This window comes from Scomber scombrus, chromosome 11 (assembly GCF_963691925.1).
Source record: "Scomber scombrus chromosome 11, fScoSco1.1, whole genome shotgun sequence".
Taxonomy (NCBI): Eukaryota; Metazoa; Chordata; class Actinopteri; order Scombriformes; family Scombridae; genus Scomber; species Scomber scombrus.
The window spans coordinates 9,362,753-9,375,467 of NC_084980.1; the positions used below are offsets into that span (position 1 = coordinate 9,362,753).

At 40.2% G+C, this 12,715-nt stretch overlaps 1 protein-coding gene across 1 annotated transcript; it reads left to right on the forward strand.

The window, feature by feature from the left end:
• The first annotated feature begins 3,150 nt into the window (after positions 1-3,150).
• Positions 3,151-10,464, forward strand: LOC133990764 (KN motif and ankyrin repeat domain-containing protein 4-like). The gene is made up of 9 exons (XM_062429169.1): positions 3,151-3,169; positions 3,270-4,748; positions 5,916-5,991; positions 6,651-6,977; positions 7,140-7,224; positions 7,408-7,627; positions 7,710-7,852; positions 8,424-8,624; positions 9,755-10,464. Exons 1-9 carry the CDS (start codon positions 3,151-3,153, stop codon positions 9,845-9,847), a joined length of 2,643 nt encoding a protein of 880 aa, XP_062285153.1. The 3' UTR covers positions 9,848-10,464.
• The last annotated feature ends 2,251 nt before the right edge of the window (positions 10,465-12,715 follow it).

Below are 12,715 nucleotides of genomic sequence, written 5' to 3' on the forward strand. Positions count from 1 at the left end.
CTGTGTGTGTGAAGGGACACACTTACTCAGAGGAGGGGAGCAGCTGTTGTGGGAACAGAGAGGTGAAAGAACTCAAATAAAGCAAAATGGCCACTCAAAGAAACTGTGGCATTCCTGTGAACTAAAATATGACAAGGGCTTTAGCTGGATACAAAGGACGCATTGATTTAAAAAACCCCAGAAAATATTAAACTCACTTCGATGCTTGACTTTGGATTTAGTTCAGTGTGTGCAGAGGCAGCATTACTTTAGTGCTGTGCAGTACTGTTTGGTTGGGGCCTGTTTGGGGTAAGGCGAATATTTGACGTTTCATTTCTTGGGTTTCCTGTGAGGTGGGCCGACTGCTCCAAGCATAGACAATTAAAACCTGTGCCACGGAAATGTGGAGAAAGTTAGGCAATGACTATTGGGAATTGCCTAACCTTAACTCTGCTATATTGTTTCCTCTGTGGTAACCTGGCTAAGACGTCTATGTCTATATTTAGGTATAAGAAAGAGAGGCCATGAGGGATACAACAGTTGAATCTCATTTGTTTGCCTGGAAGCAGACAATAAATAGTCTCAAAAATGTAACTTTTCTGCATACGAATGCTATACTTTATAATAGGAAATGAGAAATATGCATATTTAGAGTTCTTACTGAGAGTAAGAGGTGGAGATCAATACCACTTTGTATCTGTCTGTTAAATATGAAGCTACTGTATAGCCAGAAGCCAGTTAGCTTAGTTTAGCATAAACACTGAAAAGAGGGGAAAACAGCTATCCTGGTTTTGCCCAATGGTTATAAAAAATCTACCAACTACCACTTCTTAAGCTCACTAGTATGTTATATTTGTGTTTAATCTGTACAAAAGCCAAATAATAAAAACAAGTTGTTATTTTATGGGGGTTGTGAGCTACGTGGAGCCAGGGCTAGGCTAGCTGTTTCCCCCAGATTATTTATCTTTATGCGAATTGTTTCCTGCTGTAACTTGATACCACATATACGTGGTATATATCTCGGCAAGAAAGCAAATAAATGTATTTCTCAAAATGTCAATCTATTCTAACTATAGCGATTACATTTTTTCTTTTCACAAATTTCTTTACAATAATCACTCATTTTCCACATAGTAGACATCTAATGTTGAAATGAAACTCTTCATGTAAAATTCTTTCCCGAAAATGTTTTGAAGACCAGCCAGCCGCCTGCATTGTGAACTTGATGAAACAGTAAGACTAACAGAGCCAACAGTAAGACTGATTGAAATGTCTGCGGTAACAGGTGCCCTAATGCATACTGCTGATTGACAGAGTCAACAGTGAAAACAGCCTTCGCTTGTAGTCAACAATAGGCTCTCATCCTAACCTGAATCCCTTACTAGCTCTGTACACACTTCATCAGAAAAAAATATATTTTCTTGTTTCTCTTCTGGTTATTCTTTCTACCTGGAGGACGTTCAGTGAAACAATATTCTAACTTGTAAAATGAAGACACATGTCTGGGTCTCCTCTCTTAACATGTACTTTAGCTTTAAACCCACATGTATGGGCTAAACTTAGACTTGTCAGATTGCGTGCTGAAAGATTCCTCACAACATTGTAAAACCCCACAGGCATAACAACATGTATAGTGTATCAGTTTCAATGTATAACACATTATCAGATGTCTGTAAGGCCAACAAAACAGATAGTGAAAAGGAATTTTACTATGATAGATGCTTGATAGATGCTTTCACCAGACTTAGGAAAACAATATTTAGAAATAGAAGAGAAATATCCCCAGTGAGAATGCAGCCTTTTGTTGCAAGTTTTTATTTTTTTTAATTTTTTTTTGTGTCAGGCTGCTTGTGTTCAGACAACATATAACTTGTCTTCTTGTCTTAAATGAAAAGAACCATCTGAATGAAAAATAACATATAACACACAATATAAGATAGTGTGAATGCATATATAACAAATATCGTTAAGTTCAAGTGTATATCTGTATATAAAATTTAAATAGTGTTTACATTTTAAGCTCGCGAAAATATGCACATCCCTGTCTGTAATTTGCAGATTTGCTGTTTATTGCTGGCCATCAGAGAGTGTGTGAATGGTGGAGGTCAAAATTCCCAGCAGGGCCATTTGGTGGTGTTTGTCTGTTTACTGCATAGCTGACATTGTTTGGGGCTGCGGCTCGGTGGCTGCGGCGCCTCAAGAGGACAGCGAGCTGCCACAAGGGCTGGTGGTCAGGAGAGGGGAGGAAAAACATGGGAGGAGATGAGGAAGGAAGAGAGAGACACCATGAGAGTGAGGGAGGGAGCAAAATTACTATATAGTGTACAGGCTACAGTATGTACTCTACTAAATATAGACTATATACAGTAGTTGTAAGAAAAAAGAAGCAGATCAAAAGGTCAGAAGTGCAATGCACTATAAAAAGGTCAGTAGAAGTCAAATGTGAGAGTTTATTAAAAGTAGACCAGTGATCTGAGACAAGAGCGTAGATCAACTACTGTAGGAGGCATGGAGCAAGACGTGGGGAGAAAGCAGTGAGTCAGACAATGGTTGTCTGTATTTATGTCTGTAGGAGTATTTTTTTTTCTGCTGGCCATAGCTGCTAGGCTAAACAGCCTAAAGTTATTTTCAGCTCTCGTCCTGGATGGCAGGGCTGTAATCAAGTGAACATCAGGCCTGCCACTTTTGGATAACAGCAGCTTCATGCGTGGAAGAAATGAAGCAGGGAGAGTGTGAGAAAAAACAGAAGTCTTTGAGAGAAGAGGAGAATGAGAGGGAAGAAGAGAGAGAGAAAGCATTTCAGTGTAACTTGATGTTTGTGTTTTGAGCTTTGTGCTACATGTGGGAGAATGGATAAGAGGCAGATTGTTAATAAAGTACAAAAATGCACTATTGCTGTTTAGAGTTATCTTCCATCTGGTCATGAAATTAAGCCTCACACCAAAAATACCACAGCTGAAGTGGATGTCACTACCAAAGTTAATCTGGCTTGACCCCAGAAATGTCATTATTTTATTATATAACCAAACAATAACCACTTCTTCCTCTTGTAAAAATGCCCTGTCATGTGTTTTATATGTGTTGTTGAATTTTTAATTTTGCTTGTTTTATTAGATACAAAACACCCAACCAGATAATGTGACAACAAATTGGAACATTAAAGACAGCAAAATGATGGAAGGACAAAATGGTAAGAAAGTCCCAAACATGAAAAATAATTATACTAACTTTAATGTTATATCAGACTTTCATGTGCTATAGATTCTAAACTGCTGTTTTAATATTTACAGGAAATATCTCACCTCATAAAACAACCGAGAACGGAATTAAAGGAAAGCCCCCTTACTCAGTGGAAACTCCTTATGGTTTTCGACTTGACCTGGACTTCCTGAAATATGTAGATGACATAGAGAAAGGCAACACCATAAAAAGAGTCCCCATCCAGCGCCGAAGCAAGGGCCCACGGGCCAGCACTCTTCCCAGGCACCTTAACCCTTCTGGGTTTGGCTACCGCCCGAGCGCTTGGGGATCTACTGGAGCTCTTGCCCCCAGGTCCCGACTGTCAGATGGCCATCATCATGGCTACTCTTCCTGGGCATATGATAACAGGTCGTCACTTTCTCCGACAGGTCTAAAATCTCTGGCAGAAATGGATGCTAGAATCAGGGAGTTTGATGAGCAACCCTTGGGTGAACACATCCGACCTCATCTTCTCCGTGCCTCCAGTCTGCCTCTCACAGTATTACTGAGACAGGGATCAGAGTCCACAGATGACCCTGGCAGCCTCCGAAGTTCAAGAGATCACCTTTGTGGAGGAAACACCTCCTGCGAAGACGTCTTCCACTCCTCAGACAGCCCTCGTGCCCAAGACTGCTCAGGGTTGTTGAGGCGCCTGACAGAGGCACTGGAACGTGTGGGGGAGCTTGAGATGGAGGTGCGGGTCATTCCAGAGCTCCGGGCTCACATTTGCATACTTCAGGAGGAAAGAGAAAGGCTCCGTCTGGGCCTGAATCCACATATCCAACCTCCATCCATGAACGGGACAACAGACCCTTGCATCTCCTCCCACTACAGCACTGTGGACATCAAAAAGCCTCAACATGAAAGTCATATCATGTTTCCTAGAGATCACAGCCAAGACGTCTCTAATCCTACACATGAGTGGAGGACTAGTACAGATTTGGATGAGCTGCTGACCGTGACATCCCTACAAGCCAAGGTAGCTGTGCTGGAGCAGAAGCTTCATGAGACTGGACTGGAACTCAAGAGGTTCTCAGGGCTGCTTAAGGAGCAGCAGGACGAGAGCAGAAAGAAAGATGAGAACATTGACCACCTTACTAGGAATCCTGGGGTGTGGTGCCGTGCAGAGAGAGTAGTGGTAGACCAGGATGGAGATGAGGTGGTGGTGAGATCAAGAGCTCCTAATGCATTTACCATCACCAGAAGTGTTACCACAAATGGACAAAGAAATCAGCATCAGGACTGTGTTGTCCCTTCTACGGAAAGGAGTCCACCATTGTGTGTGGAACGTGCTGAGGGTATGGACACAGCAATGGTCGTCCATCACATAAAGAAGATCAAGAGGCTCCTGGATCAGCAGTGGGAGTGTTTGTGTCCATACAGCAAATCGGCCGAAGGGGTTAAACCACTGCAGCACCAGGACCCTAAAGTCAACTCCCTACAGCAGGAGATGATGGGACTTGTCGACATCCTTACCTCCTACTACACTCAGCACGGACATAGTGATGGAGAGAAGATTCTAGATGAAGGTATTATAGCCCACAGACTGACTATCGTATCAATGAATAATAATAAATGCCTGTGTAGCACTGCAAGAAGAAATGTGTTGGTCGCCTTTTGTCAGGGGTTCCTCTAGAGTCAACCAAAACAAACTGTACTGTAGTTAACAAAGAAGTATTCCCTATTAGGACTTATATCTCACATATAGGACAGGCTAATTAGCTTAGCCAATCTCAGCACACTGAGGTCTTCATGCACATGTTCAACCACACAACATCAGCCTGAAGAATGAGAGTGAATCATGCTGTTAAATCAAACATAGCCTCTAGCTAATTCAACTGTTTATGATTTTGTTATGGAGCATTGTCTTGAACAACAGTCACTAGTTTGTAAGTAAGGTCAGTCTTAAGGTTGTAAAAGGAGGGTGAGTCAGTTACTGCACACCTTTAAAGCACAGTTTGAAACTTTTAAATCTAGTTTTCACTCTTGTGAGTTGAAGTAAGAGTCGTAAGTGAACGAGGAGCAGTGTTGCTGTTGCCCAATAAGATTAATAGTGGTTATTTACATTTCAGTGAGAGATAATCCAGCATGCAGCATTTATGTTTGTGTCACAGAACAGAAATTACTCCTGCAGTTACAGCACAAACATCTATGGCAACTCAACAGCTGTATCAACACATGAGTAAGGGCAAGTTCATGTGTGGATTTTGGCAGTTGTCGAAAAGCCACAGTCTCATTTAAATTTCAATCATGAAACACTGTATGTCTTCAAAGAGTTGCTGAATGTGTTTAAAATTGTATCCACACATTTCTAACACCACAGAAGTCTTGCCAAAATGAAGAGATTTAATTTTGCTGGTAGTTTAAAGAAAATACTGATTTAAAGAAAAATAAAATTTAGTAGTGGCTTCATCATGATACACAAATTCCATTTTTGTAGTTTTCTTTCATTGACATGCTTTTTTATCAATGTAAGCGATTTAGACTAAATATGTGTTCAGGGTATCAAATTGTGCAATTAAAAAATATTAGCATTTCTTAGAGTCGGTTAACAGAGCATTAACTATAGCTTTGAGAAATGGCAGTATATAAAACAGAAAATTAACCATAATGAATATGTATTTCAAAAGGAGCATATACCGTGTTCAGCTGTGTTTTGATATAATTCACATCCTCTGTGTTTATTCTTTCTGTAGCCCATAAATCCACCATGAAGACAGGCGGATGTGTCTGGATGTCAGAAAACCTACATTCTGGAGGTCTTAATGAAGGGTTAGTAAATAACTCTCAGCCTTTTGAAACCTTCAGAGTTATGATTATTGGTTAAATTATTGTTTATAGCCATAGCCAACTAACTTCTTTAAGCTATAGTTTGCATTGTTCTGACCGAGAAAAACATTATTATTTAAGAACAAAAGATGAATGCTACTCCTTTTAAAAGTGTTGACTCCCAGGACTCAGTAAATGACTCAGGGGATCAGGGTATTTTTTTTGTTTCGCAATACTTCTATATATAAGTCCTCTATGAGTCCACAAAGTCAGACCACTCTTGAAAATTAAACAATGGCAAGCTTTGAAAGTTTAAAAGGACTGGCCTAAGTAACTTTTGATTGAATTATCCTGGATCATACAACATGAACCAGCATCAGAAATCTCTTGTTCCTAAATGAGCCAATTTGTGGACAATGCCAGCTACTAGTTTTATGTCAAGTCTCATGTCAATTTGGTGAACTGTTTTAAAACTTAATTCTTAATTGGAAGATCCCACTTTCAGACATTCATACAGACCTCTTTCACTACTTTACTGGGCAAAACCTGAACATGATCACATCATGATCATAAAACAGATTCACATAGTCATTTGCCAACACTTGGATAGCAGATTCTCTCAAATTTTTCGCCCTGCTGTCCTTTCTTTAATTATTTTAAAGACGCAAAACAACCGCAAGTGGAAATCTCCTTGGGCAGGACTCTGTGAAGCGTAGCGATCATGGCGATTGGGAGCAGAAGGAGGGCAGCATCAGCCCTCGGGAGATGGCTTCTGCCCAGGTGGATGCAGACCCAGGGAAGAGAAGGATGGAGGGGGTGAGGCAAATGAGCCCAGACAGACAGATGATATCAGGAGGAACAGGATCAGGGTGGACAGATGGAGGCGTAGCGTCTGTGCAAGCTCCAGAGAAAATGGCCAAGGCAAAACCGCAGCCTCTAGGAGAACAGATGGAGGGCTACTCTGGCTCCGTAACAACCACCAGGGGCAGGTGAGAGGACCAGAACAGAAGACTTGTCAGTGTTTGTTTGGAGAAGCTAATTGTTGTGTTTACACCTCAGGGAATATGTTTTTATTTCATCTTTTTCAGTGCTGTGAGGCCTAATTTCCCCTTTTCTCTCTTTCTATGACACACACATGCACTTTCTTCTAGGGAGACAGTAAGTGCAGAATTTGTGATTGCCTGTCAGTTCCTCAACGATCACATGGACAACATGGAGAACCCCAGCGATGACATGGTGCATAGTCATTATTCTTTGACAGACAATTTCAATCAAATGTAAAGAATTTTGACTTTAATGAAGCTGCTTATGTTAACAAAATTTATACCTCTAGTAAAAATGAGGCACTCTGTTGCCTTAATCCATTTCAGAAAGCTTCATCCAATATTGTTATTATTCCTGTGTTCCTCTATGTTCCAGAGGAAGGCCCTTGTTGTGCTGTTTCAGAACTGGTTTGGTGCGGCAGCAGAGGAGGGTTCAGTGGCCGACAGGGTGGCCATGTACCTGACAGAAGTGAAGAAGGCAACACCTGCACTGTTGGCCTTCATGATCAACCTGGCTGATGACAACGACAACACAGTCCTGCATTACAGCGTGTCCCACTGCAACTACAGTATCGTCAGCCTGATACTGGACACAGGTACTCTTCGGTGCAGAACTGAATTTGAACTGAATTTACTCAGTCGCTTACAAATTTTGTGTTGTAAATCTCTGCACCACAGGTGTGAGTGACGTCAACCTTCAGAACAATGCTGGCTACACAGCAGTGATGCTAGCCTCACTGACAGCCCCAGATGGCCCTGGTGGCATGGAGGTGGTCCGCAGACTCATGGAGCAGGGCAACATTAACATTCGCTCCAGCCAGGTACAATGACTAATGCTCACTGTTCAAATGTAACATGAGTAATTAAAAGGGTGAGCCTATTTGTTTTCCAGATGTTAAGTAGTACATTTCACTAATGATACACATAAAAACTCTACATGCAAAAAACAATACTCAGACTGTGAAAATGTTAATATCTTACAGCATGTAACTCTGAAAGGACTTGATGTCATCAGGGTTATCTAAAATTGGGGTGGGGGGGTGGAGTTTGAAATATGTGAGCATTTAGCAGACAGAGTGGGTCTAACAAAAGATGTTATTGTGACAAATGTAGGATCCAGTGTTTTTCAAGATAACCAATACTAGGGACTAAGAGTCACAATATGTCTGTCTTCAATTTGTGTATATAAAAAAATGTGTCTCTTGTGAGCCCCCAAATTTCATAATTAAACATTGAATGAGACATTGAACCTCAAAAAGCAATGTATTGAACTAAGATGAACGGCATCTACTGTAAATAAGGGGCAAATTCAGAGTGAGAGCAGTGTTTTTTCACCAATCTCTAAATCTTTATTCTTTTTCTCTGTCCTATCATTTGTCCCTGTCCACACAGACTGGCCAGACAGCTTTGCACCTGGCGGTGAGACACGGGCGAGTTGTGATGGTTCGCCTGCTGCTGAGCTGTGGGGCTGACGCTAACATGCAGGACAGCCAGGGAACCACGGCCCTGATGTTCGCATCTGAGAAAGGCTACACACACATTGCAAGGCTGCTGCTGGAGAGGAGCCAGTGCGACCTCACCCTGACTGACAAGGTGATACTGCAAGAGATGCAATGCTGAAAAAAATGCTACAGCACATGTGACCTTTTAGAAAGATTTTGTGCCATTGGTTCATAGTTTGCAGAGAATTTGTCAGATATACAGTACCAGTCAAAAGTTTGGACACGCTTTATCTTTCAAGTGAATGGAAAAGTGTGTCCAAACTTTTGACTGGTACTGTATATCTCCCTTTCAGAGCAAACAGAGCTAAGCCCTTCAGAGTTCAGTTACTGAACTGAGAGACTGAATGACTCAAAGCTCACGTGGGCATATGTTTGTCCTTTAATACTTTGACCAAAGAAACAACTTCCTATTACCGAGAATTGAAGTTCTCACTTCATTTGTGTGAGAACAGGTTAACAGTTGTCTCATACTTGGTCATAATTGTTCCTTTGGTGGTAATTATACCAAATTAATCACAGTTAATAGGAAAATCACTTTTAATACACAAGAACTGGCACAACTGCCATTAAATTGATTTTCAGGAGTTCACAAGATGACTCCTACTCCATTTCTCTTGTGAAATCCTGTAATATTTGTTAACAAAATTGCATATCTACTTCTGTATCCACATAAATGAACACAAAAAAGAGCTTAGATGTATGAAAGCACAAATGTTTTGACTCACAGTATGTGGATGTGGGTGGACTGACAGTCTGGATGTAGCAGAATGGAGCTTTTCTCAGGATTAATCAGGGCTACAGTGAAGACAAATCTCCCTGGGCTAAGATGAGCTAATCCGCTAACAGTACCTTATCTGCCAAGTCTGGAAGAGGAGGCAGGGAAGAGAGCAGAGGATGCATATGTATATTCTAGTTTTGACCAAGTCGGCCTTTAAAGTGAAGTTTAAGAGAACAAAACTTTTCCATTAAACACAGACTTCCTACTTTGATTCACCTTGACACAAGATTGAGACTAATTACATTTTATTTATCTAAAAACTGAAAATTCAACCTTGCACATAGATGTATTATTTAATCTTTCTTAGGATCCTTAATGCTACACCTTGAAACTATTTGAATGAAAGAGATACAGGTGTTTGGCACACTTGTGTCCAGTGTGTCCAACTATAAGATTTGTGACTTGATCCTAAATTCTTGTCTTGCTTTCTTTGTGTCCTCCAGCGTGGTCGAACTGCACTCTCTATCACCATGCAAGGTTCCCACACTGATACAGCTGCCCTACTGCAAGCCCACGCTAAAGCTCGTGCTCTGTAGTGCTGGAAAAATGGAAAAGAAGACCTATGATCCTTTCACATGTGCTCCTATCTCTCGCAGGCACTTCAAAACCCAGTTTAGTATTGACGCTACATGCTTGGATTGAGCTCTCGCTTTTGTGATACTGTTACGGAATTTTGGGCTTCTGCAAATCAGCATAAGCTTGATGTCTAAAATATTTTATAAGAAGACATCAGTGAGTGTTTGTTATGATTACTGATGCAATATACAGTAAATGTGCTGTGTTCTTTTGTCTTTACTGTTGATGTTCATAGTTATGTCTGATCTTTGCACATCCAAGTAACAGCTTTGCTCTCCAAACTATGCAATGAAAAAGATATTTATTACAAGACTTTTATGTATTGGTCATGAATATGACATTAAAAAGTCAGTGCTTATAATTACATTTTCAAAATTACAGGTGCTTTGATGTTTTCAAAGGGAATTTAAAGTTTTGCATTCTTTTCAGCAGCTGAGCACTTTAAAGAAAATGCTTGTGAAATACATTAAGAAAAGCTGCATATTAAGCACTTGAAAGAAAGACACATTTTTGGAGACAGTAAACTACCCTGTTAATTTCACCCCCTAGAAAATGCTATTTTGATGTTTATTTTTAATAAAATGATTAAAATGGATGATATTGTGTTGTTTTGAACAAGCGAACATATGGCATTTCATCCATCAGGGTATTTTGAGATCCAATTTATCAGCTTTGTTGCTGTAGTGACAAACCTGACCAGCAGGTGGCACAGCTCCTCCATCCCACTGTCGCTGCAGCCAAATCAAACGCATACAGAAAGCAACAATATACATAAATCTGGAATTCTAAACTGATCCTATCCAAGGGATTAGATCTAATCCCTTTCAAGTGTGACATACAATTATAGACATGACACCCACCGAATTGTACTAATTCCACTGTGAGAGAGGACACAATAAGATTCACCTGTATGGTAGTTGGAATGGCCTAGTCGGGGCATGAAAGCAGATGTGTTGGAGTGGCCTTTGTTCTCGTGACCCCCTGGGGAACAGTAAGGGGCAGAGCTTTAGTTTTGTATCGAAGACTGGAGATTACATTTGTGAGATAAGACAAAAAAATTAAAAAAGGATTGAGCGTAGAGATGGGGAGGAGGCTGGATTTCAATCTGACAGAGCAAAGCCACCTCATTTCCCCTGAGGATTTTTCCAGCCTGGCTGACTGGCCGTCCTGCTGCTGTAATGACCCTGAGCAAATATATCCTCAGAAGGAGAGAGTTGGATAGACGCAGATGGAATCAGCTCCTTTTCTATCCATCAAGTGTCACAGATAAAATATTAGCATGCAAACACTTTAATAAAGTGATACAGGTATGAAATTCAGTATACTGCCCTGTGAAATAAAACATTATTTGTTTTGTATAAGAAAAGGCAATAAGATCTTTCCACAAATATTTATACACTACTCCACTCAATCCAGCCTTAATGCCAAAGTGAATAAAAGTGTTTATCTTTGTGCACCCATGAAGATCTGTATGATACTTATTTTGTCTGCTGCAGGCGACGCTGGACTAATAAAAGATAAATATGACATAATATCCTAATGGTGTGGGGTACAACAGGGAGGCTGGGTTTAAAGGCATTCAGCTTCAGTCTAATAATGATAATGGACTGGATTTATCTACCCCTGTTTTTACATCTGCTGATGAATCACTTAGACAGTGGATGAATGATGCTAAGTCAGTGGATCCTCAATAATCTGTTAAAGCAGCTTCAGGTTCACATTAAACTGAGATGTAGCTTTCGAAGATGAAACACATCTTGCTTGGTGTGGTATGACCAAGCAGCAACTACCATGGCCAAATGTGGAATAAGGCCGACCGTAAAGTGCATTGCCACTGACTGACCATTTAAAATGCATCAATTTCTCTCTACATGCTTCTTTATTTAGTCTATGGCTATATCCAGTAGCTAATCGTGGCTAAAGTTAGCTAATGTTAGCAAACTGAAGATTGACTTTATTCCTATGCAAATGACATTATTTAGACAGTTTGCAAACAGTAACTATTTACTACATGCTAGCATGTCAAACAAATAACAATCTCAGTTTCTTTATGACAAAAGAGAAGCAAGATGTTAATACAATATTTGTTGTTTCTTGCCTTAAACAGGCAGAACTCATCATCAAGTTAAATATGGTGATATGGCTAACCACTTGGCAGCCTATTTACACATCCAGCAGATCCAAAGCAACGTTAGCATTTATTAGAAGTGATTGAAGAACTGGTGAACACAAGCTTGGTCTGCATCAACTTCAGAAATGTCTGTCCCTTTAGCTTCTAAATGCCCCACTATGTCTACCAGCTAGTTGGTTTGTCTGCTATTTGCGGGGCAGGTAGTGTACAGTAAGTTATTGGTATGTTTTGGCTGCTGTTGTTGGGTTTAATATTGTGTTTTTTTTTAAAAAGGTACCTGCTGAGGCAGAAACAGGGTTGATCAAAGCAGGAAGAGAATGAAGCAAAAGAGTAAAGTTGCTGGCAAAAAACCAAAACAATGAGCCAAAAGACGCTAAAATGCACCATAGAGTTGAAAGGAACTGCAGAGGTGGATGATAATTCTCAGTGGGTTCGGCACTCAGAACAACTAAGTTCACATTTCAATTGATCCATTGTCAATAAAAAAATAATTAATGCTTTTAAGACCTTAAGTGCCAAAAAGTATTCACCTTGAGCAGTAGGATTTTGATATGTGTTATATTAGATAATAGGTGGGTGAAAATGAAACAGTACACATTTGAGGAAATTTTCAGTCAGATTTTATATATCAATATATAGAGATATTCAAAAGTAATCCATTACAGAAAATCAAAAAGTGGAACCAGTTTGGTCGTAA